General features: G+C 40.7%; 1 protein-coding gene across 1 annotated transcript in view; it reads right to left on the bottom strand.

The window, feature by feature from the left end:
* ITSN2 (intersectin 2) overlaps positions 1-23,035 on the bottom strand; it is a gene marked incomplete at its 3' end in the record, with an annotated part of 75,689 nt that overhangs the window by 5,698 nt on the left and 46,956 nt on the right. Inside the window, exons 23-31 of the mRNA XM_081997443.1 lie at positions 22,535-22,599; positions 21,459-21,625; positions 21,097-21,142; positions 20,787-20,908; positions 17,702-17,798; positions 16,410-16,601; positions 1,910-2,031; positions 899-1,005; positions 77-260 (exon numbers count right to left, since the gene is read on the bottom strand). Of these exons, the coding sequence (XP_081853569.1) occupies positions 77-260; positions 899-1,005; positions 1,910-2,031; positions 16,410-16,601; positions 17,702-17,798; positions 20,787-20,908; positions 21,097-21,142; positions 21,459-21,625; positions 22,535-22,599 (1,102 nt within the window). The remainder of the gene's footprint in view (positions 1-76; positions 261-898; positions 1,006-1,909; positions 2,032-16,409; positions 16,602-17,701; positions 17,799-20,786; positions 20,909-21,096; positions 21,143-21,458; positions 21,626-22,534; positions 22,600-23,035) is intronic.

Below are 23,035 nucleotides of genomic sequence, written 5' to 3'. Positions count from 1 at the left end.
ATCTGGTCGATGCTGGTTAAATGGGGTCCTGTCACTGAGGAAAGGAGGAATGCACAAAAGCTACTGCATAAAGTACCTTTAAGTAGTCTTTGAAATCAGCATCTTCATCAGTTTTCTGCTGCAGCAATGAAGCTCCATTAAGCTGGCAGCTGCAGAACCGAATGTACGCCTGCATGTGAGAGAGCTCCGCTGCTAAGATGTCCCCAATCATCTGCACTGGCATTTTTTCTCCTCCTGTTTTCTTACGCACTCGCAAGGCTCTGAAGAGGAAAGAAATCACCATCCAACTTTGCTGCCAAGTCTGAGAGGCTGAAATCGAGATCCTTACAACATCCATCCCTGGAAGGACGCACGCCTGCGAGGTGAATTCCCTTACGCAGCACGGGCGCTTCCAGGCAGTGCAGGGTCCAGCCTGAACCCCCAGGAAGTCACTGGCACAACACGCTGAGCTGAACGATCTGCCTGATGGGGTCTGCGGGACTGAAATGCTCCTTTGAGGTTTCTGGGACAATCAGCATCAATCTCTATGTTCAAGCAGCATCCCATTTCAATGAATTATTAGCCACTTTGTTTCTCCAAAGTTTATTTTTAGAGAACAGAAAGTTGCTTTGCAGAAAACTGGGAAGAACGCCTCCCATGCACATGCTTTTGTGTAGGCTCTATTTCTAAGGTATTGCAGCCAATGTGCTTCTGTTCTTGCCATTCATTCCCCTCTCTCTCCTAACAACTCCTTCTTTGTGAGGTAGTCTGAATACGCTTAGCTGTTCTGAATGCATGCATGCACAGGAAATAATCAGCAAGAACAGAAATATTTACTGTAAAACCAGAAAACTTCCTGGGGAAAGAACAAGAGAATAAAGGTGAAGAGGAAAACATAAAAATGTGGGTAGGTACTTACTTCAGTAATTTTGTATTCGACATGATGAGTTCCTTCCAGTTAACAAAGATCATCCCCATTTCTCCTTCTGTGAGACAGCCCGAATCAGCCATCGGTTTCTGGAAAACCTGCGGTCAGAAAATCAGAAAGGTGAACAATTCTTCAGAGACAAAAGCAGCTCAGCCTCTTGTTTAGCCTGGCAGTGATTTTGCTTTTTTTGAGTGCTCAGTGTCCAGTTTCTCAGGAAAAGTTAAAAGCAATTCCTTACTAGCACTTTGTGACAGCTGTCACTATTTTTCCTAAGTATGTGACCTCATTCTGACACTGGCATCACCACTACTGAAGCAGGGACAAGCACTGGGAGCTGCAGGCTGACTGTTCAGCAGAAGACCATTCCCATGACTTTGGAGTCAACTGCGCTGCACAAATTACACTTACGCGTCACACCTATCCCCATACCCAGAGCACTCACAGTCAACCTGCCTGTAGAACCACAGCTTCTTTCAGGGGCCCTCGGCACAACTCCTCCGGATAGCAGAACACCTCTGTAACTCGGTCTAACATCTTTAACGCTTCATCACACAGTTGTTTTATAGAGAGGTCAAGTCAGATGCCCAAGACCACCTAACACTGGGCAGTTCCTGCCCTGCCTAGTGAGGTGGTCCTGCTTCCAGAAGTAAAATCAGAGACAAAGGCAGACGATAAACTTTTATGGTGCTTATACAGCTTCTGTCATGAGCCTGTGCAGCTTTACCAGACAACCCAGCCCAGACTATCATCTTTACAGTGAGTCCAAACACCTAAGAACAGGATTTGGAAAATAGGAAGGTCCTTGGGAGACGATGGCTTTCACAACGTGATGTTTTTGCCTGGTGGACAACCACATAACATTTGCTAGAAAGGGAGGTGCTCACACAACCTCATTTTCTTCCTCTAGCATTTCACAAGCTGTAAGAACCCCTTTATTGCTATTATTCAGTGGGACAGGGGTGTTCTTTTTCCAAGTGCATTTTCACATCCAAGACATCTCACCTCTAAGACAAGCTGAAGATCGTCCATATACCTTTCTTCCGTCTGAATGAGTTCGTGAATGTAGCCCTGCCTCTTCCTTTCCATTGGTTGCATAGTGTCAAGGCTCTGGAGATCAGCGCACCCTACAAGAAGTAAGCCAGTAGTTTAGATCCCGCTCAGGCCACCAGATCTGATGAATTAACAAAATTGCATCACCATGCGCCAGCCCATGGTTCAGAAGATATACAGAGTAGTTCTCTTTAAAAACCCCATCCACAGCAGCAGCGGGTTTCAAAATCAATGATCACCCCCCTCCTCCCTTTATGTAATTTTTTAGCCACCTTTTTGTTTTGTTGAACATCCCTTGTCCTTGTACTGTGATGCCAAAAAAGAATTCCTGACTTCCTGCCACTCCATTTGTCTCATGATTTTTCTCATCTCTTCTCCTTTTCTTCCATACCATTTCGAAACTCTGATTTTCTCTTACCGTATGCAATGTCTTTTGTGAGGTGAAGTCATCTAGAATGCGTATGGGTTCAACTTACAACATTGCACCTTTAATCTCCACCCCAGTTCTAAAGTACTCTGCCTTGGTTATAAATTTATGATACAAACACCCAGTACAAATTTGTAAAGTTATAATGCATAATGCACAGTTGCACAACCTTTTTTCTTGTTTAGAAACCAAATGAGCCTGAAATATGTTGAATTATTTTTATGCATCAAGTATAGGTAATAAAAATCATGCACAGGAATACAAAGACATTCAGTGACCCAAACCCCAAGTTTTCTGTAATAACATGCAGACCCTACAGCTTCACACTGTTTTTTCTTTGCTGTATACATGTTAGCAAGCGTGACAACAATGTCTGAAATTTAGTAACTGAATCAAAACTGGTAAAAGCAAAGGAGTGAATGTGTTTAAATGGGTAAAGGAGAGCACAGAAAGTCAAAGTCTGGTCACTCTGCTAGCCATCACATGCTAGCAGAGTACTGCAAAGTAACAGGGTGGGGGAAAATAAAAATAAATAATTACAGAGTGTTTGAGAACATCCATCTATCGCTTGATGTGATGGTATCAGATTTTAGTACAACGTGAACTGTGGATTTTGCAGAAGAGCAGAAAGGACATCGCAGGGACTCATTTAGATCTGGTGTTTCTAGAGGAACGGTACTTTCTGAAAGTTTAGATGTCATGAAAGGCTGCGTCTCCCTCATCACCCTAACGCGGCTGGGACACTAGAATGTGACTTCTATTCACTGCTGATGTATAGAACTGGTTATGGGAAGGCTGCTCTAAATAATGAAATTGAAATAAATTAGTAATAAATCGGGGACGGGGGGGGAGGGAACCCAAAGAAACGCTAAACATTTGGCTAAACCTGATGTGACAGGGGCCTATTGGGAACCTCATAGGCTTGTGCGCTTCCTGCTTTGAAGGAGCAGCATCCTTAAGCAAAAGAGAAACACTTGTCAAATGAGATTTTATGATACCATTCGAAGTATTTTAACAGGGAGACCCTTTGAACAATGCAAAGAAGTAAAACAGTAAAGGCCTAAATACCTAGATTTAAAATCAGGAGTTTTCAGTTCTCTTTTGTACCCCTAAGGAGGATCAGAGATCTTAAGCTTTCTGACGAGATTTGAAAAAATGTCACTTTTTATGAAGAAATCTGGGATTGCAGCTCTCTTGGCCACGCAGAATGCTGCTTCTGGCCTTAGTTATTCCCAAAGTTACAATCAGGCCAAAATTAGATGAGAAGAAAGAGTAAAGCTACAGATCTAACTGATTCCCTATGAAGTCTGGTATCTCAATCCATCAAGATGGACTGTGGCCAAGGTGTGTAACTACTGGATTCTAGCCTCGTTCTTTAACCTGTACAGGACTGAATTTAAGCCCAGCTGGTTCCTAAGACATGACATTTTAGGATAATGAAGGGCTTGTACAGTAACCAGACTTTATTTGTCCAGATGTGGAAGGCTCAGCTTTGGCCCCGTGCTTCTCTCTTCTGCTGCAAGGTACAGTCCTGCCACAAAAACAGGGACGGACTGAAGCTCCTGTTGCTGTTTGCTTGTATCACAGCTGTTAGAACAACCCACACGCTCCGATTGGTGTCTGTCTCGTGCTGTCTACTTGAAGTTGAAGCAAATACTGGAAGGAAAATAGGCCTTTTTATGCACCTAAAATAGATTTGGTTTATAAGCTCATTATCAGATAGAAAAATTCAGTTAAATTAACTGGCTCCTGCACTAACCTTGTATTTGGACTGTCAGCTTTTGGGATGAATGGATGAGAGTTATTTTATATTTAAATAAGCACTTGTGAAAACAGCCCAAATTTTGATGGGTCTGATGATACTGGCATAAAAGCATAGTACACAATCCACACATCTGATTTTAGAGGGTGAATTCAGGCATTTGGATCTGAAGGGAAGAAAAGCGAATGACATAGAGAATAAAACAACCTACCACATGCATTTGCCAATGTTTTCCTGAAGCGGCCATGGACACCCATGGGCTCACTGGTACCGAAAGGGTGGACCTGCATCTCTACCCACTCTCCTCCCACATTCCTGTTCCCTCCTTTCCTTGCATCAACTCTGGCACTTATCTGACTCCCAGCTCACACCCTGGCAGCAAATGAATGCTGAGTGGAAAAAAGAAAACAGTAGTTTTCTGCTAGTTTAGCAGCCAGCAATGTGCGTGGAAGCAGTAAAGCTGACTTTTTTGGCAGCAGGAAGCTGTTGGTTTGGCCTCTGTCTTGTAAAGCTTCATCCCAAGCTCCCCATACAGCTAATGGAAAGCAGTGAGGTTTTTGGGAGCGCCTGCAGAGGAGAACCTCAGCTGCTCACCGCCTGCTGTTGACTGGCTAAGAGGTTTACAGTACCTTTGGCGGGCAAGCTCTCACCGAGAGCAGGGTACTGGCCAGGCTGTTCAGACTGCCTGGGGCATGACCTGCCTAGCTCCCTCCCGAGAACAACATCTAACAGAGCAAGCAGTGGCTGTCCAGTACCTTTGAAACTTCGGGCATAGCAAGAGAGCGATGCCTACTACAGCTGCGGTGCCTTCTGTGAGAAATCCTGCTCTCCAAGACGAGGAAGCAGCTGTCTCGCAGGAGCAGGGCAAAACAAGCTGGAGAGTTTATAAACAGGAAATCCCAGTCTCTAACGTTATGGTTAAAATTATACTTCCCTCTCCAAATATACCTGAACAAGAAATACTTTCTTCCTACTAATATAACTAACACTGCAAGAAAAACTACCGCGTTTCACAGTGAGATGATGTTCTACTCTGCAGGAGATTCAAACACCTGAAAAACATGGGGGGCTGGGGGAGAAAACCTTTCAAATTACTGACATATTTTGGATTTGAGTACTTTCAAGGGGAAGAATGACATTTTCTGAAGAAAAGAAATCCTCCAATGAAAGAAAGATGAACAAGACCTAGCACCATTTAAAAAAATTTCCATTTGTTAATTTGTTAAAAAAGGGGGAGTGAATTAAAATTCTTCACTTAAAAGCCAATTCCAGAGAATTGAGGTAAAAACCAGATGGATAAAAGGCTTTCAAAAATGCCCAGATCCACTTGAGCACTGCGTGCTTTGTCCTCTTCCCCAACAAACTTCCCCAGTCAGCAAACAATGAAAAAACACATTAAAAATGACAGCTCTGGAAAGATGTCTTAAGCCTTAAACATGAGCTCAAGCACTTGCCCTGAAGGATCTATCTATATTAGAAGCATCACTGCTTTGGGTCATCAGTGAAGACTACTTAGGCCTACAGATGGCCTATATAAACTGCATTTGTAAGTAAATAGCTTGGTTTGTTTAGGGTTATGGGTTTGGTTTGTGGGGTTTTTGGTTGGGGTTTTTTGGGGGGTTTTTGTTGTGTTTTTTATTTGGGGGGGAGGGTGTTGTGTTTGGGGTTTTTGTTCGGTTGGTTTTTTAGAAGTTTTTTAGCTCAAGCCAGCTGACATGGCTGGAAAAAGCAGGTAAAGGTTGGGGTTTTTGCCTATATTAGCCTCCCTCTGCTTTCCCAGGCTACCACAGAAAGACTCCATCTCACCTTAAGTCCCATGGGCTGGCATTACAATAGTCCCTTTAGTTCAGCCAGAGAACAGACTAATGGTATCACGGGACATCACCCACAGCCATTTTACAATCTCTGCTGGCACACGCAAGGCTAATTCACTTGCAGTGTACTCCTGTCACTGCCTGTAGCTGTCAGTAGCCTCTGGCCCTACTGAAAACTGTGAAAGGAAATAATCCAATAAAGTTGCCACCATGGAAAGGTTGGTTTCCATCAGGCCTTGGGAAATATAATAAAAACTTTTATTCAATCTCCCGTAATCAGTAAATGCAGTATACTCTCTTTGCTACGACAGAAGAAATTTATGATTCAATTTTCAAGAGGTAAAAAGCAAAATTAAGTCACGCAGTCACAGAGCCAGGTAACATAATGCTCACACCAAGCTATTCAAATGGGAAAAAAACCTCCCCAGATGGACAAAAAAAACCACAACAGACAAACTAGATCCTTTTATGTGTCCCTTTAATAAAATACATTTGCATAGTTATCTTACAACTTTGTGTAAAAACAAAGATGAACAATTGCCTCATGCTAAGCATAGCCTGCATCTTAACAATCATCCCCAAACATTAACACTCTAGCTTGAAATGAACAACAAAAGAGATTTTAAGGCAGCACACACCATTACGTAGCAGTTTTATTAGTTCATTACATTAAAGTAGCATGAGCCTGTAGCAGCTCCCAACACTACTACAGGCCAAGGTCTGTCAGCATTCCTACGAGCAGACTTATTTACAGGTGTTTTCAACCCGACTCAAGAAAATCACACAGGGATATGATCTGACCAAGCATTGAGGTGGCATAAATATTCAATGACTGGTAGGAGATGTTTCAATAATTAGCGTGTAGTGTTTTTGATGGAGCTTTATGCCCTCTGCACTCCTAACTGCAACATTATTAACACTGACATCATGATAGCGCTTTGTATGCTTTCACAGCTCTTCACAATCACTGACTACCCAGCCCTGCAACCGGGTCTCGGTGGTGGCACAAGACTTTTCTGCATGGATCTGATTGCTGGATCAGGAACTCTGCTCTGTAAACTAAGCTTTTGTTAAACAATGTTTTTGTAGGTTGTTAGTCGGTTATGCAAACTAGACAGTTACAAAATGAGTTCCTCGCTCACTGCAGAGGGGTTGGACTAGATGACCTTAAGGGTTCCTTCCAACCCAAACTATTCTATGATTCTATGAAAATTAGAAAGCGTTTCAGTACCTGTTCTTGTGCACTTACAGCATCATTTAGATTCTTACCCCCAGCTACACCATGGCCCCTATCCTCTGCTGGCCCACAGGAAACAGTATTAAGCAAGTACTACGCTGCAGGCAACATCATATTTTGCTTTCCCGATTGGCTTCAGTTTTAACTGTTAACCTTGTGTGGCCACATTTAGACTCTCGGCTCTTCACTGGGGACCATCAGTTCAACAAGTAACTCTATTTTCCACCTTGTCCTTAGTTCCAAAGCCAACCTTTTTCACCCATATAAGGGATGAACACTTCAATGTGAGTTTTACTCCGCTGGCTGGGATGACAGCGAACCCAACTCTATGGACTTTTATCAACAAGGGAGTGGACTGCACACAGCCAGAGATAAAGTAACATTTTTGAAAGAAAAAGCCTGATTTAAACCCAGCTTCTATTAGCTACACCTCCTCAGTGATACAGAACGTTATTTTAAAATAATCTTGTCTTAAATACATCCCCAGCATAGTCTTTCCTATCGATGATCTAATGTGTGTATACAATTCGTTCTGCACCAGGGTGCGAAAGAGAGTAGAGCGCTCAGGTGACTCTGCTCCAGCTGTGTTAGGCAGACTTTTGCAGTAGAGATAAATACTGAAGGCAGGGACCACGTCTCTTTCAAGTCAGCATTATTAAGGTGTATTATTATTATCACCATCATCGTTATTACAGTTAGAGAATTTAGAGTGTACTCGGCTAATACTGAAATATGAAAAGGTAACTGTGAAAACCCCAAGTGCTTCATTTCAATACTCATCAGTTCAAACTTGAGAGGCAGCTGTTTCAATAATTATCAATGTTGACATCTACATACCCAACCATATATTTCATGCTGCTTGTACGAAACTTTACCTAATACTACCCTAATCTCCAATTGTATCAGTTAAAAACTGGGCAGAACACAAATTGTTTTTGGAAAATGCCATGTGACTATTTCCTAGAACATCCCAGATAGGATGTGAAGTTGTTTTTTATTTTTTCAAAGACAATTAGTAGCAACTTGGCATTCAAGGAAAATTGTCACTGAACACTGGGAAGTCAGTTTGGCTCAAATCCCACAGGTTAACAGTGCCTTTTAGAAATGGGGTAACTTATAAGATCACCTAATTATTAGAGTACGTAAGTGACTGCTTGGTGCCACTGATGTAGCACAACACACTTCAGCCTGTATTAAACAGGCTTTCCAAGTCAGAAATTCAGAGAAGGCATTCAGGGTCATTCACATATTTTAGTAGAAATACTTAAAATGCAGTTTCATACGGAAATTAAGTTAGCTAGAATATCTGAGGAATTATCTAGCACATTCTTTGCCTACAATAACATGATTTCATTCTACGACAAAATATTGGTTTAGACAAAATACATCCAGAATAAAAATCCATTTGTAGTTTTATGTAGGCACATTGCTGTAGTCTGTATTGCACAAAAGATATCTGAATTAAAGGGCATGTATACATTATGTAATCAAGTATATTAAATACGTAACATCTCACACTTTTCTACAGAAATTTTGGAGAAAAGTTTTCAAATCTCTGCAACTGGACTAACCTTTTCCTGATAGTACCTTCACAACATTCATATATATATATATGTATATAGTAAACAAACAATGTTTTGTAAACATTTCTGATTGCATAAGTGACCTTTGCTGTTTCATAACCAAGTTCAGGAAAACAACTAAATTAAATAACTTGTCTGCTAGATCTCTCCTGTTGTTACAGGAGCACAGAACTATTTAATCAGACAAGTAGTCTGCTATTAAGTTAACCCTTTTATTCAAAGGGATATCAGGGTTATAGTCCTGAAGTCCTGGTCCCTCCCTCCCCCCAGACTAATAAAACGTGGGCACCTCTACTGCACCATACTGCTGACATGCCATGACGGGACCTTTAAGGACCACTTTTAAGCTGAGGAGCATAGTTCCATTTTTAAACCCAAATGCTCTGCCTTCAGCTCCAGATGTCTGTTAGTGTTTCTTTTCCGGCAACATCTCTATCAAGGTTACCTATATATCAGGCTACTAATTTATTTAACAGAAAGCAGAGCAGCAGCTTTCAAGATAGTACTTTACGTCATTGCAGACTGTAGCCAGATAAAAACACTATTCAGTACCGTTAACTACTTAATGAAGGGGCAGGGAAAGGGTCTACTAGCACAGAGGCTGTGTAAGTACTTCCTGCAGTAACTACTACATGTTTGCTAAAACCAAAAGCAAATATGGATTATTGGAATAAAGTATTTAAAAGGAGGAGGTTGTTTAGGGATAGGACATATTGAGTCAAAACAACCTGAATTCCTGTTATAGTACTACTGTGAAGGAAGAAAAAAAAAAATATCCTCCACTCTATGCTTAATAGTTCATTCCCCAGTTAAAAAGGGTATTAAAAGGCTGTATGGACTGCACCAGATCTTAATCTTAGATCTTGTAGCATGTTTGTCATCACAAGTGACTATCAGCAGCAGAAACAGGTAGGGTTTGCTTTCTGGACGAGCCTTGTAGGCTGCCAATTCTAAAAGCTCAATATGCAAGAGATTCAATCAAGTCCATTAGAACAGTAATCAGCAAACATTTTAATTCTGCAAAGTATGTACATTACAACATTAAAAGAACACAACTGCCCATTCAAAGCAGCTCAGATAAACTGTGCAAATAGTGGGTCTTTGTGTGTCTGCAATCCCACCATGCAAACGATAACTTGATATGCATGCTAATGATCTACGATTATCAATACCAAAGAAAAATACTAAAGGAAACAAGAATGAACAGCAGTGAAAGCCACACAAAGACCCACTATCCTTTCTGCTTTTACAAATCAACTGTAACTGTAGATTATAAGAAAACGCACAAAAACCTAATTTCTTGACTGGATCTAACGTTCAAACGAAGCAAAAGGATTGTGTCAGAGATACGTGAGCAGGGCTGGCCACCCTGCCTCCACGCTACAGTCAAACTTGGATAGTGGGTCTCTGAGGTGCTTTCACACTGGAAGACAACATTGGGTCCTAAAAAAAACAAAAAAAAATGAAGGATAAAATGAACATAAATTTGAAGAGTGAAACACATGAGTTCTATGGACAAAGACAGAACAACACCAAAAAGGTCAGAAAGGAATGACTAACATTCAACTTTCTGGAAACAGACATCATGAGCTTCTAACCCTTGCAATTTCATATTTATAAACACACACAGTTTTACATACTTGCAACCAGCCACCACCAACTCTGAAAAATACTTGTAGCTGATTCACTTGAAGAAGAAAGTTTCTTCCCAAGGAAGACTTCTGTTATGTAGATCCAACAACACAAAGTCAAGCCCTAAAGGTTTTTTTTAAAGGCAATGGCAAAATTCCCCAAGAATTCAACAAAGCCAGCATTTCTCCTGAGAAATTTGTAATCAGACATTACAAAATCAGATAAAAACTAAAGTTGTAAAGAACAGCCTCACTGGAATTTATTTATACTGGCACATAAAAATTAACCTGTTTGACTCTGTTTAAAGCCTGGAAGAAATGAAACCTTGTCTCTAGTAATATGTGGCCATGAAGTAGGAAGTACCACATCACTTGATATACCCATCAGAAACCAAGGTCTACACAGTATAGAAGAGGAACTGCAAAGTCAGGTTAAAGGCAGATGTATGATGTGGGCTGCAGCTGTACACACCCTGTGGGCAATCCGGAGGCTATTTCAGACCCCAGGGTTTTAACCTGGAAGCTTTATCAAGCCTGACTGATATTCACCAAATAGTTTTCAAAATAGAAAATGACTATGTCTACACGAACTAAGGGATTGATTTTGTATTTGATCCTTGGTAAAAGAGGTAAAATTCTGGAGCTGTTGAATAAAATCTTAGAATAAATTATTAAACCTCATGTGTTAAAAAAATGAACGTGGATCTGCAACACCTCAAAGCTACTAGTAGCATGAGCTCTTACTCCATAATCATAAAAAGAAGTTAATTGGCAATAACTAGAGAACTTCAAAATGTGATGTTCATATATAGACACAGAAATGCACCTGCCATGAACATGTTCAGACATTGTTTTTCCCACTATGAACAGCCTTGAAAATCAGTCAGCTTCATTCATTAGACAGTGGTGGACAGGAATAGCTAATGAACTTTTGTGCATGGAGATCAACTTCTGGCAATACAGATCCTTGTTGTTGAAAGGACAGGACTTGCCTCATGTCCCTAACGTGTCACATCTACAAGTAAGGTTTGGGAAGGGAAAAAAAATAGGTAGAACTAGTAGTACTACTACAAACATCAAGTTTGTACCTAAGGAAATTCAACAGTGGTGGTCTTATGTGTGTCAAGAACAATCTATGGAAAGAAGATCTGTTCCCAGTCTACCCAACTTTTGCCCTTGCACTAGCGGAAAGCAGAGCAGGAAGGTTTAAACATGGGAAGGAGGTGCTTATGAGGTGGTGGGGACTACCTGGAGCTCATGTCTAAGTACCTAAAGGAGCAACTTAGATGCCTGAGGAAGTGCAGCAATGCTGGTTTATGAAAAGAAAAAAGAGTTTGAAAAGAAAAAAAGTTCAGCTCAGAAAAAACTGAGCTGAAACAGGAACAATATATACATTAAAGTAGAAAGAACTGGTACAACATTCAGCTCTATGAACGACCAATGTCACAAAGGGAGATGAGATACCTCAGATAAGACGAACTAGAAGTCTCTGCATGCTGAGCACAGGTATGTCCACCTAGCTGAGTTGTCCAGCTCTCAGCAAGAATGTCTCTGAGAGATGAACAGATCTCTAACTCTAAGAAACATCCAGCAACCAAGTATGCAGATGTAGATGGAGCATCTGTCTTGCCTTCATCTGAGGTATGTGAGGGAAGAAAATCAGACTGGATAAATGGATGAACATGGATAAAATGATGAACTGAAAAAATCTGTATTGCTGAAAAAGCCAACAAAGGAGGAGAGAACAAGTTTTAAGAGCAACTGTTTAAGGCAGACGAAGACTGGCTGAAATCACAGTGGATAAAGGTGACAAGTGTTGTCCCTCAGGGGTACAGTAAAGACCAGTACTCTTTAATATCTTCATCAATGACATGGACAGTGAGATCGAGTGCACCCTCAGCAAGTTTGCAAAGGACACCAAGCTGAGTGGTGCGGTTGACATGCCTGAGGGGTGGGATGCTGTCCAGAGAGACCTGGAGAAGCTCGAGGAATGGGCCTGTGTGAACCTCATGAGGTTCAACAAGGCCAAGTACAGTGTCCTGCACCTGGTTCGATGCAACCCCTGGTATCAATATAAGCTGGGGGATGAAAGGATGGAGAGCAGCCCTGCCGAGAAGGACTTGGGGGTACTGGTGGATGAAAAGCTGGACATGAGCCGGCAACGTGCGCTCGCAGCCCAGGCGGCCAACCATTTCCTGGCCTGCATCCAAAGCAGCGTGGCCAGCAGGTCGAGGGAGGGGAATCTGACCCGCTACTCCGCTCTGGTGACACCCCACCTGCAGTGCTGCGTCCAGCTCTGGAGCTCTCAGCACAGGAAAGACATGGACTTGTTGGAGCTCATCCAGAGAAGGCCACCAAAATGATCCAGGGGATGGAACAACTCTCCTCTGAGGACAGGCTGAGAGAGTTGGGGTTGTTCGGCCTGGGGAAACGAAGGCTCCAGGGAGACCTTATTGCAGCCTGCCAGTACATTAAGGGGGCTTGTAAGAAAGATGGGGACAGATTTTTGAGCAGGGCCTGTTATGACAGGACAAGGGGTAATGGTTTTAAACTAAAAGAGGGCAGATTTAGATAGAAGGAAGAAATTTTTCCCAATGAGGGTGGTGAAACACTAGCACAGGTTGCCCAGAGAGGTGGTAGATGCTCCATCCCTGGAAGCATTCCAGGTCAGGTTGGATGGGGCTCTGAGCATCCTGATCTAGTTGAAGATGTCCCTACTCATTGCTGGGTGGGTGGGGGGTGTTGCTGGACTAGATGACCTTTAAAGGTCTCTTCCAACCCAAAGACAAATTATCTCCAGACCAGGCCTTCTGGAAGAACTGTAAAGTGGTAAAAGCACCATGCCTACCCTGCCTTACACACTCCTTGGGAAGAACAGGAAGAAAACCTGGTAGACATGTTTTAGACAGGTACTGGCAACACACAAAAGATCTAACCCTGAATGGTTGAGCAAGCACTCAACAAAGAATGGAAGATTATGCATATTCCATTGCTTTAGATCTATAGCTATTTGTATTTTGAAACCTCCTGCATATCTTATTTATTCTTTATGATGACTTCCATGCAAACATTAGAATAAGGGCTATTGAAACATCATTAAAACATGAGCAAGTCCAACCATCACCAAGGTCACTGACAGCACGATTCTCAAGCATTTTGTGTTCTGCAATCACCAGGACTCAATTGTATTTGAGAGACCTGTTGACAGACATATGACAACCTTCACCGATATTTTTTCTCCCCTTGCAGAGACCCTATGCCAGGATGTGCAGCTACACCAACAGGAAAAGTGATCTTGTCCACACAGCTTATTCTGTTCAGAGAGCTATTCCCGCAACCTAAGAAGAAACACCTCGCTGACCTAAGTTCCTTCTTCGCTAGGGAAGTTTGCCATTACAGCTGTAACTGTAAGTCCCAGGAAAGACGCTGGGTACAAAGATGGTTCATATAACAGAGTTTTAAATTTGAGGAAAAAGCCGAAGTTTCCTAAACTGCAAACCTATGCGAGTAAACCAAATCTGCCTGCTCCCTGTTCAAATACCAGTACATTTGACCATTTAGAAGAGACAGTGGGAGAAACTGCTATTCTTCAACAGAAACATTACAATACTCAGATTAATAATTCTTTAAAATATAAAAATGCATTTTTTAAATTATATTCTGTCATACATCCAAGCTGGTCCCGAGAGGGCCACATCAACATTTCGGTGGGACCACTCCTTGGTGATTTCTTGAGCATACTAGTGATAGTTTCTGCACTACATTTAAATAAGAGCAAAAAATATTTTAATGAAATCCAACCAAGTTTGAAAGTTCAATCAGTACACATTTAAATATTTCTCTGGTTACAGAAGAATGGTACAGTGTTAGCTGTTACTAGCTCAGACTTCACATCATGTGAAAGCAGCCCAGCTGAAATCTCTGCAACGGTACTTGCACAATGCTGCGCTTGAGCTAAGAAGCCATGCTGGTTTTGAGCAGGCTGTGGACTTTAAGCAGGATCTTTCCTGAAGTTTCCAAATGCATATGTTTTAATATCAGAAAAAAGGGGGCAAAACCTAGCACAAAACTGATATACAAACTAGCTTATTTGAAATACTCAGAGATTTTTTTTTTAAAATTCAACATAGTCTTCATTCACCAATAGGTGGATTTTGTTAATTAGGCACCAGCACATCTGCTTCATAGCAAGCAGACTATTTCTTAGACAAAAGTTTAACAACGTACAGATGACCTGGTGCACGTCTGCTCATGTGCACATCTGCTCATCTGGCTGCCACTGGCTGACCTTTGTCAATGCACTTCCAAAGAAAAATTCTGTTCACACAGCCATGATTTGATGTGGATAGAAATACTTTTACTCCACAACATTGAAATATGAGAAAAAGACAGCCTAACAACATATCAGCAAACAATGAGAAAAACTTAATCATCCCATCAAATGCTTCCAATTACAACTACTTTTGTTGAAAATTAGTGGTATATGTAATCATCTTGCACTTACCACACTCAGCTGCATAACTCTAAACAGAAACACACCTGGTGTGATAAGGCAGTATCTCTATCTGAAAATTCATAAAGTCTGAATATGCAGCCAGAATCTTAATTTTATAGCCCTGGACATAGTCTATGCTACTTCTTCAAAATTGAGATTTTTGCCTCTGTTTAAACAAACAAAAACTTTCAAGGGATCATTTTAATGATTTAGATAAGCCTACCTGAAAGAATGTTAAGTTCAATCTAAATGCAGAAGTTTCTGATATCACAGACAGACCAGCCAGAGTCATTAAATAAATAAATTAGTGTTTTACCAAAAATGTAAGCACAGATGTAATTTAGCTAAAAAGAAAACCTCAAGAATGGTGCATACTGCACTTTGCCCAAGTACCATAACAAGCTACCCAGGGAAAATATTTTAGCTTTCCAATTCCAGCTGTACCTTAATTACCGAGTTTGTGAATTCTTCTGCAAGAATACAACTATGTTGATCAAATCTTAAGTGCAAACTGGTCCTACACACTAGCTATAGGCTATTAAGAGTCCACCTCAGCAGACTTCTGGATGCATGTCTTTATATTGAGAAAGCTACAAATGATGCCTAGGTAAAAAACAGCAAGTGAAGGGACAAGGCTTGCTATGTCCAAGGAGCAACTTTTACATTAAGATATGTTCTCAAACCCACTGATGTCATGGGTTGATATAAAAGTTGGTTTAATCACAGTGCCCCAGAATGAAAAGCTGAGGCAGTAAAAATGGTGGTAATTTTCTCTGGGGAGAAGGGCCCCCCCCAAAAAAAGGTGTGTGTGTGTGTGGGGAGAGACACCACAAACCTTTACTATGTTTACATGCAAAAAAGACACAGAAAATTTTCACCATCAGATAGGTGTATATTCCAGCATTCAGTTCTCGGTCTGCTGACAATAATTTTCAGTTTAACGTATGTTTTGATATATATCTTGTTTCTCAGAACTGGATGAGAGCTGGATCACTGGGAGCCACGACACAAGTATTTTCCATACGATAGATCATTTGCTAATGTTAGAATCTTTTCCCTATCTTTTCTATGGTTAATTTTACTTAACTGATAAATAGTTTAAATGTAAGATAAAGATGACTACAGCAGACACTTTTTTGTATTTTATAAAACTCGAGCAAGTTCTATAATCAAGCACAGTATGCCTGCAATGACTCACAGTCAGTGTCAGTTATCAAACATCAGCACCTTTAGTGGAAGGGGAACACCTACCAAATCTAGTATTTTAGCTCACCCTAGCACTCTACTACACACCAGCTTGTTGTTAATGTGCTGGTTGTTTGTAGGTTAAATAGAAAAGTATTTGAAGTACTTAGTACTATAGTAAAGTATTTAAAGAAAGGGTATTTAAAGTACCAATAAATTCAGCCAATGCCTGGAACTTCAAATGCTAAACACAAAGCAGAACAGCAATGAACCTTTGAAATAAAGTAACAAAAATAATAAAAAATGAAGGTTGCTTACACTGCTGACTTGGATCAGAATCCGTGGTCATCTTCACATAGTTTGAGGGGAAGAGACCTGTCACGCCGCTGATTTCTCCTTGCCACCAGTCAGCATCATCTTTGCTCAGTACATTAATAAGCTGCCCTTTGGAGAAACTGAGCTCATCTTCATTGTTTGCCATGTAATCATACATTGCTATCACTTGACACACTATGAAAAAAAATAAATATAGCAGAACAATGTTACACAAGTATTAAGACTGTTTTTGTGTATTTTACATAACCCAGGAAAAAAACAATTTAACACACACTGTTATGTAAGAAAAATGCCACATGATCTTATCTTGATGTGGAACTGTCCTCCCTCTTCTTCTACTTTTTTTTAATTGGGCCAGGCAGTAATCTTTATTTCCACTTTATATATCTATGCACACCTATAGCAAATGGACTCATTTAGTATAGCATCTACTGACCTTCTAAACATTTTAAAATATAATCAAGTATGCTTCTATCTCTTTTATTGGCTCAGAAAAAGTGAGTTTGATTATCTTATAGCTGATACTTGTGAGAAAAACATGGCAAAGGTAGAAAAAATGTGCATTAGCTAATCATGAGCTGCTAGTTTAGTCAAAGGGAAGTTTTGTCCAGTAATACCCAGGAAGCTGTTGTATAAGCAAATCATAGCTGTGTAGAACACCACCATTTAAGCATGCAGCACCAAAAAAGCTCCTTTTCTGTGAAATAATCTCATTTGTACCCAGGCATTCAAATGGAAAAATCTAGCAGAAATTTGCTGCTTAGTCTCTCACCTTCTAAGGAGCAGTGCATGTAATTCCAAGGTGTTTGTCAATGATTGCTAGTTTTCTGTAAGATTTTTGCTGGTGTGAGATTTTTGCTAGTGAGAAGAGTGTGGCTCTTCAGTGCATTCGGAAAAATTAAAAAGCTCTTGCCATAGAAGATGGACTGCTGACCCTCACAGATTTCTGGATATAAACATCTTTGTGTGACTGAGACTTTCTTCTGCAAGGTATGTAAAGGATAGCATACACTAGGGAAGGACCCTATGAAGAACTGTTTTGATTAAGAAGTTGTGAGATTTTACCTTTCCTGGACTGAGATAAGAGCTGAATGGACAAGTCTGTCAAAAGACCCAGATTCTGACTAGGACTTTACCTTCCACAGTGACACCACAATCAGATATGGCCATTAGACATAATATTATGCTAGTTATGTAATTCAGACTAGTATCTGAACAATTGAAACAGTTACATAAAATACTCTAAATGAAATATAAAGTGATTTTTTTTCCACCTGAGGGAGCGGCAGAAGTAGTCCTTTCACTGCTCGGACCCAGTAATTTCACATGGCTGGCAGGGAACCATCCTTTCTGTCTCTTTTTCCCTCTTGCCTGTAAATGTTTAAAATGGTTATTACACAATGAAGAAACCAAATAGGGTATAGACTGGAAAGAATGCAATAAATAGGTCACACAGTTTTGCCAACAAAAGACAAGAAGTCAGGCTTCCAAACACTAAACAGATTTCAAAAGGAAAAAAGCTGGCTAAAGAATAAAACAACCCAATTCAAATAAAGCTGCACCCTAATATGTTCTGGCAAATGTATTAATCCAAAATTTTCAAGTGCAGCTAATTATTTCAGTGCACAATTTAATTGTAGGGCTGAAAATTCAGTCTATGAACATTGTACTTAAGCATCATTTATGGAGTCTCTAATGAGATACCCAGAACAGAGGTAACAATTACCATAAGCTACTTTTGAAAATCTTGACCTAAGTATTTGGTATCACTTCCTACCTAGTACAGCATGTGAGAGTTTGAAAAGAATTTCCTCATTTTTTAGTCTTTGCTTTTTTTAGTCCCATAGGTAAAGATGATCTCCGTACACATTGAAGAAACAAATATACTTCAGAGCGCACAAAAAAGTCAGGATGTAAAAGTAAGCATAGATTTTAGAAAGCAGTAACTGCTGACTGAGCTCTATTACAACAAAAAAGAAAATTAAAAAAGCAAGAATTGACAATTACGTATCTTAGTTTCCCTTCTGCCACTTTTTTTTTTAGTTCTTTGAAGCTTCGTCCTGAACCAGCACTGGACCTACCTTTCTTAAAAGACAAACTACTCATTGTTTTCTGTATTTATTTTTTTGCACATACTATGAATAAAATTTCCACTGCTGTTAATTCACAGAAACTCAGTACAGCAATTTCTCAACTTGCTCACTATGATCTCTCCTCCTGTATCTGTAAAGCAGGCTGGTTTTCAAAACAGATGCTGAATAGTTAGATCAGCCCTGCTCTAACTGTTGGAGAAAGAAAACAGGTGTTAACAAGAGTACTCACTCAAAACAGAGTGTGTGTGGCTGTGGAATGCCTCGGGAAAGGCCAATTAAGTAATATTAAGAGGACAGAACTTTCTACTGTGCTGTTCAATCCCAATGTTGGAAATAGCATTCAGTATTGGAAGTAACATGTTTAAATTAAGGCTAACGCTGCAGATTCAGCTAAAGAAATGTGTAACAAAGAGACATTTTAAGATCATGATTTAACTTTTTGCATTGTTTGCAAAGGTGAAGGCTATTACGGACAAGATCCATGGGGCTCCAAAAGTCAAAATATCAATTATGACTTAAGAAGAATGTGATGTAACAACACCTTCAACCCTTGGGACTAGAAATTCATCACTAGGTGGGGAAAGGAGAAAATTCGGAACAGCAACCTTCACAATAAATTAGCTTCCAGCTCCAACTTCCAAGAATTCCCATTCTTTCATTAGAATAATTTTACAATGTAATGTTTTGCCAATTAAATCCTAACCAATTCATTAACTGTCAACATCTCTCTTCCTCCTCCCACACGTTTGTTGACAGTTTTAATTTTTTTTCTGTGACAAAAAATTCCCAGAAATAAAGCAACCCAAGTATTAATTAAAAACTTTTTCCCCAAAAATATGGTTTATACAAGATGAAAATAACTTTCTAGCCAGTTTTTAGAACACTATACTTAGTTGCTTTTTCAAATCAAACCAAAGATCACCTCGTTGCCATTCATGAAGCCACAATTACAGAATCACAGAATCACTAGGTTGGAAAGGACCTTTAAGATCATCAAGTCCAACCATTAATCCAGAACCACCATGTCCCCTAAACCATGTCCTGAAGCGCCACATCCACACGTTTTTTGAACACTTCCAGGGATGGCGACTCCACCACCTCCCTGGGCAGCCTGTTCCAATGCCTGACCACCCTCTCAGTGAAGAAATTTTTCCTAATATCCAATCTAAACCTCCCCTGGCGCAACTTGAGGCCATTTCCTCTTGTCCTATCACTAGTTACTTGGGAGAAGAGACCAACACCCTCATCGCCACAACCCCCTTTCAGGTAGTTGTAGAGAGCAATAAGGTCTCCCCTCAGCCTCCTCTTCTCCAGACTAAACCACCCCAGTTCCGTCAGCCGCTCCTCATAAGACTTGTGCTCCAGACCCCTCACCAGCTTCGTTGCCCTTCTCTGGACACGCTCCAGCACCTCAACATCCTTCTTGTAGTGAGGGGCCCAAAACTGAACACAGGATTCAAGGTGCGGCCTCACCAGTGCCGAGTACAGGGGCACAATCACTTCCCTACTCCTCCTGGCCACACTATTCCTGATACAGGCCAGGACGCTGTTGGCCTTCTTGGCCACCTGGGCACACTGCCGGCTCATAGTCAGCCGGCTGTCAACCAGCACCCCCAGGTCCCTTTCCACCGGGCAGCTCTCCAGCCACTCCTCCCCAAGCCTGTAGCATTGCATGGGGTTGTTGTGGCCAAAGTGCAGGACCCTGCCCTTGGCCTTATTAAACCTCATACAGTTGGCCTCTGCCCATCGATCCAGCCTGTCCAGGTCCCTCTGCAGAGCCCTCCTACCCTCCAGCAGATCAACACTCCCACTCAGCTTGGTGTCATCTGCAAACTTACTGAGGGAGCACTCAATTCCCTCATCCAGATCATCTATAAAGATATGGAACAAGACTGGTCCTAGAACTGAGCCCTGGGGAACACCACTCGTGACCGGCCGCCAGCCGGATTTAACGCCATTCACCACAACTCTCTGGGCTCGGCCATCCAGCCAGTTCCTCACCCAGCGAAGAGTAAACCCGTCTAAGCCACGAGCCGCCAGTTTCTCCAGGAGAATGCTGTGGGAGACGCTGTCAAAGGCTTTACTAAAGTCCAGGTAGACAACGTCCACTGCCTTTCCCTCATCCACTAGGCGGGTCACCTGGTCATAGAAGGAGATCAGGTTGGTCAAGCAGGACCTGCCTTTCATGAACCCATGCTGGCTGGGCCTGATCCTTTGGCTGTTCTGCAGATGCCCTGTGGAAATTGTTTTTCCTTCACTTAATTACCTGCAACTCTCCTTGCCACCATCCACTAGCATTTTTCTTCAGAATAAGTATTAGCTGTCCTGGAGCGAGACTAAGCTGTTCAGTTCCTGATGCAGCATAGGCAGTAGTAACCTGAGCAATTTCTGAAAAAAGAGCATATTAATTGCTTTTGTCATTTTTTTGTTGTGAGAAGAGCTAGATCCACAGAAACATCCTGGTACATATCTTGCAGCTATGCACATTACCCAGAATGAAAACACTGCTATGAACCTAAATGCTCACAGTCACTTAAGAAACAGTCCTAGATGTTAAAAAGTTATCACACACTTACCAGGTTTCTTATTTATTGTTCCAGTTTTGCCAGCACTACTAGAAGCCTACAAAGACACAACAATAATCTTTTAATGTGCAATTAAAACAGTAGAGTTTACACCAACTTTAAGCATGTAGACAGAGAAGTATTTGGAGATTTTAATTTTGAGCCTGTATTTAACCAAATACCAACCTGTACAGAGAGAGACAGTGCGACACTGTGGCTAGAGCACTGATTTAGGACTCGAGCTACCTAGGCTTTTCTTTTCTGTCGAGCACATTAACCTCTGTTTAAAATCACTAAGAGCTAGATATCAATACCAGTAATACAATAAAATTGAGAGAAAGCATCATGTGTTAATTCTCGGAATAAGAACTCACTTCTTGATCCTTTGGTCTGACGTAATTGGAAGGGAAGATTCCAGTTCTGCTATCAATGCTCCCAGTCCACCATTCCCCCTCCTTCTGGGTCACTAGGATTTCCTCACCTTCCGTGAAAGTCAAGTCACCAGGCTCAGAGCTTGAATATGAATAGAGCGCAACATACTCTGTGCGAACAGCACATATAAAGGAGGAGACAATAGTTTCAGATAGGAGAATAAAAGTACATCAGATGCAAGAAAAGGTATTTTTGATATCAGTGTTCATCAGTGTGTTCATAACATGGATCATGTCTTCACAAGTTTGTGAATCAACCTACCTACTTGCTTGATTGTAATCACATCTCACCTCATGCTTACAACTCTGAATTACAGGTACACAACTTCATACAGACAAAGTGAATTTGGCACAGTAAGAGTTACTATCCTATGATCATCCTGTAGATCAGCAGAGGCCTGTAGACCACAGCTTGAAAACTCATCTCTTGCATTAAGTATTCCACCCTCCCTCTGTGTTTCACAGCAAGCATGTATATTCCATACCTAAACCTGATTAAAACCATTCTTATCTGACTAACACAGCAAAAATGAAAAACACAAGTGGAATTAAAATATAATTGGGGAAGCATGGAGATACACTAGCTTAAAAGGCTTATAAACTGCTTCTCACAAATTTTTCTCCAGTAATATTTGTTTTTTGCACTCCCTACTGATTAAAAGAGCATGATCCACACTTAGGAGACTAAATATCCCTTCTCATGTCTCTACAATATAGCCTAATACAGTGGAGAAGAGCAAGAAGAGAACTTGATTTAAGTTTTCAAAAATAAACTAATGCTTGAGTAAAAGTCTTAAAAACAAAACCAAAACCCAGGCCTATGCTCAACCTGAATTAGTTATAAGCTTTATGCAAGTTCCTGGTTTAGAATTCTCGTAACAGTAGCTCAACATTTGCACTGTATCTTTTGGACAAGCATTAAAAGGCCTGCTCAGAAACTCTTCACATATTTAACTTTATTCGCATGCCTTTAAGCAGAAACAGACTATCATTAAGTAGCATATTCCATGCTGTCTTACCCTCTCCGGCTGCATAAGACTGTGTATTAGGCTTTTTGTTTACAGCTGCATAAATAGCTTCTGGTCTGCAGAAAGAAAAGAAAGTTTGAGTAACTAAGAAGATTGATCAAGAACAAATCCCTTTATTAGGATAAGACTAAACTCACTCTGGTTATCTCAAAGTTGGTATAGCCTCTGAATTAACTGCAAAGACTTCCCTGACTGTCAAACAGATATTAATGGCATCCAAGAACACACCACTTAAAAAAAACAAACCAGTAATGTAATGAAAGACAAGAAGATATATTCACAAATTACATTATCCAAAAGAAATACAAATGAAATATTTTGTCTAAATTCTCTCATTCTAGAGAATTTCTAAGAACTTCCATCATAATGTGTGAAAAGAACAATTTATGCACAATGGTGCAGCCATCCTAGCAGTAACCAGACTTTGAATTATTACCTGAACAGTTACCTTGCAGCATTAGAATAGACATAATGACCTTTCCAAGTAAAGAA

Source organism: Phaethon aethereus, assembly GCF_964289735.1.
Source record: "Phaethon aethereus genome assembly, chromosome: 3".
In the NCBI taxonomy this organism is placed as follows: Eukaryota; Metazoa; Chordata; class Aves; order Phaethontiformes; family Phaethontidae; genus Phaethon; species Phaethon aethereus.
The sequence above is the reverse complement of the archived record's forward strand: the minus strand, read 5'-3'. Positions and strand labels throughout refer to the sequence as shown.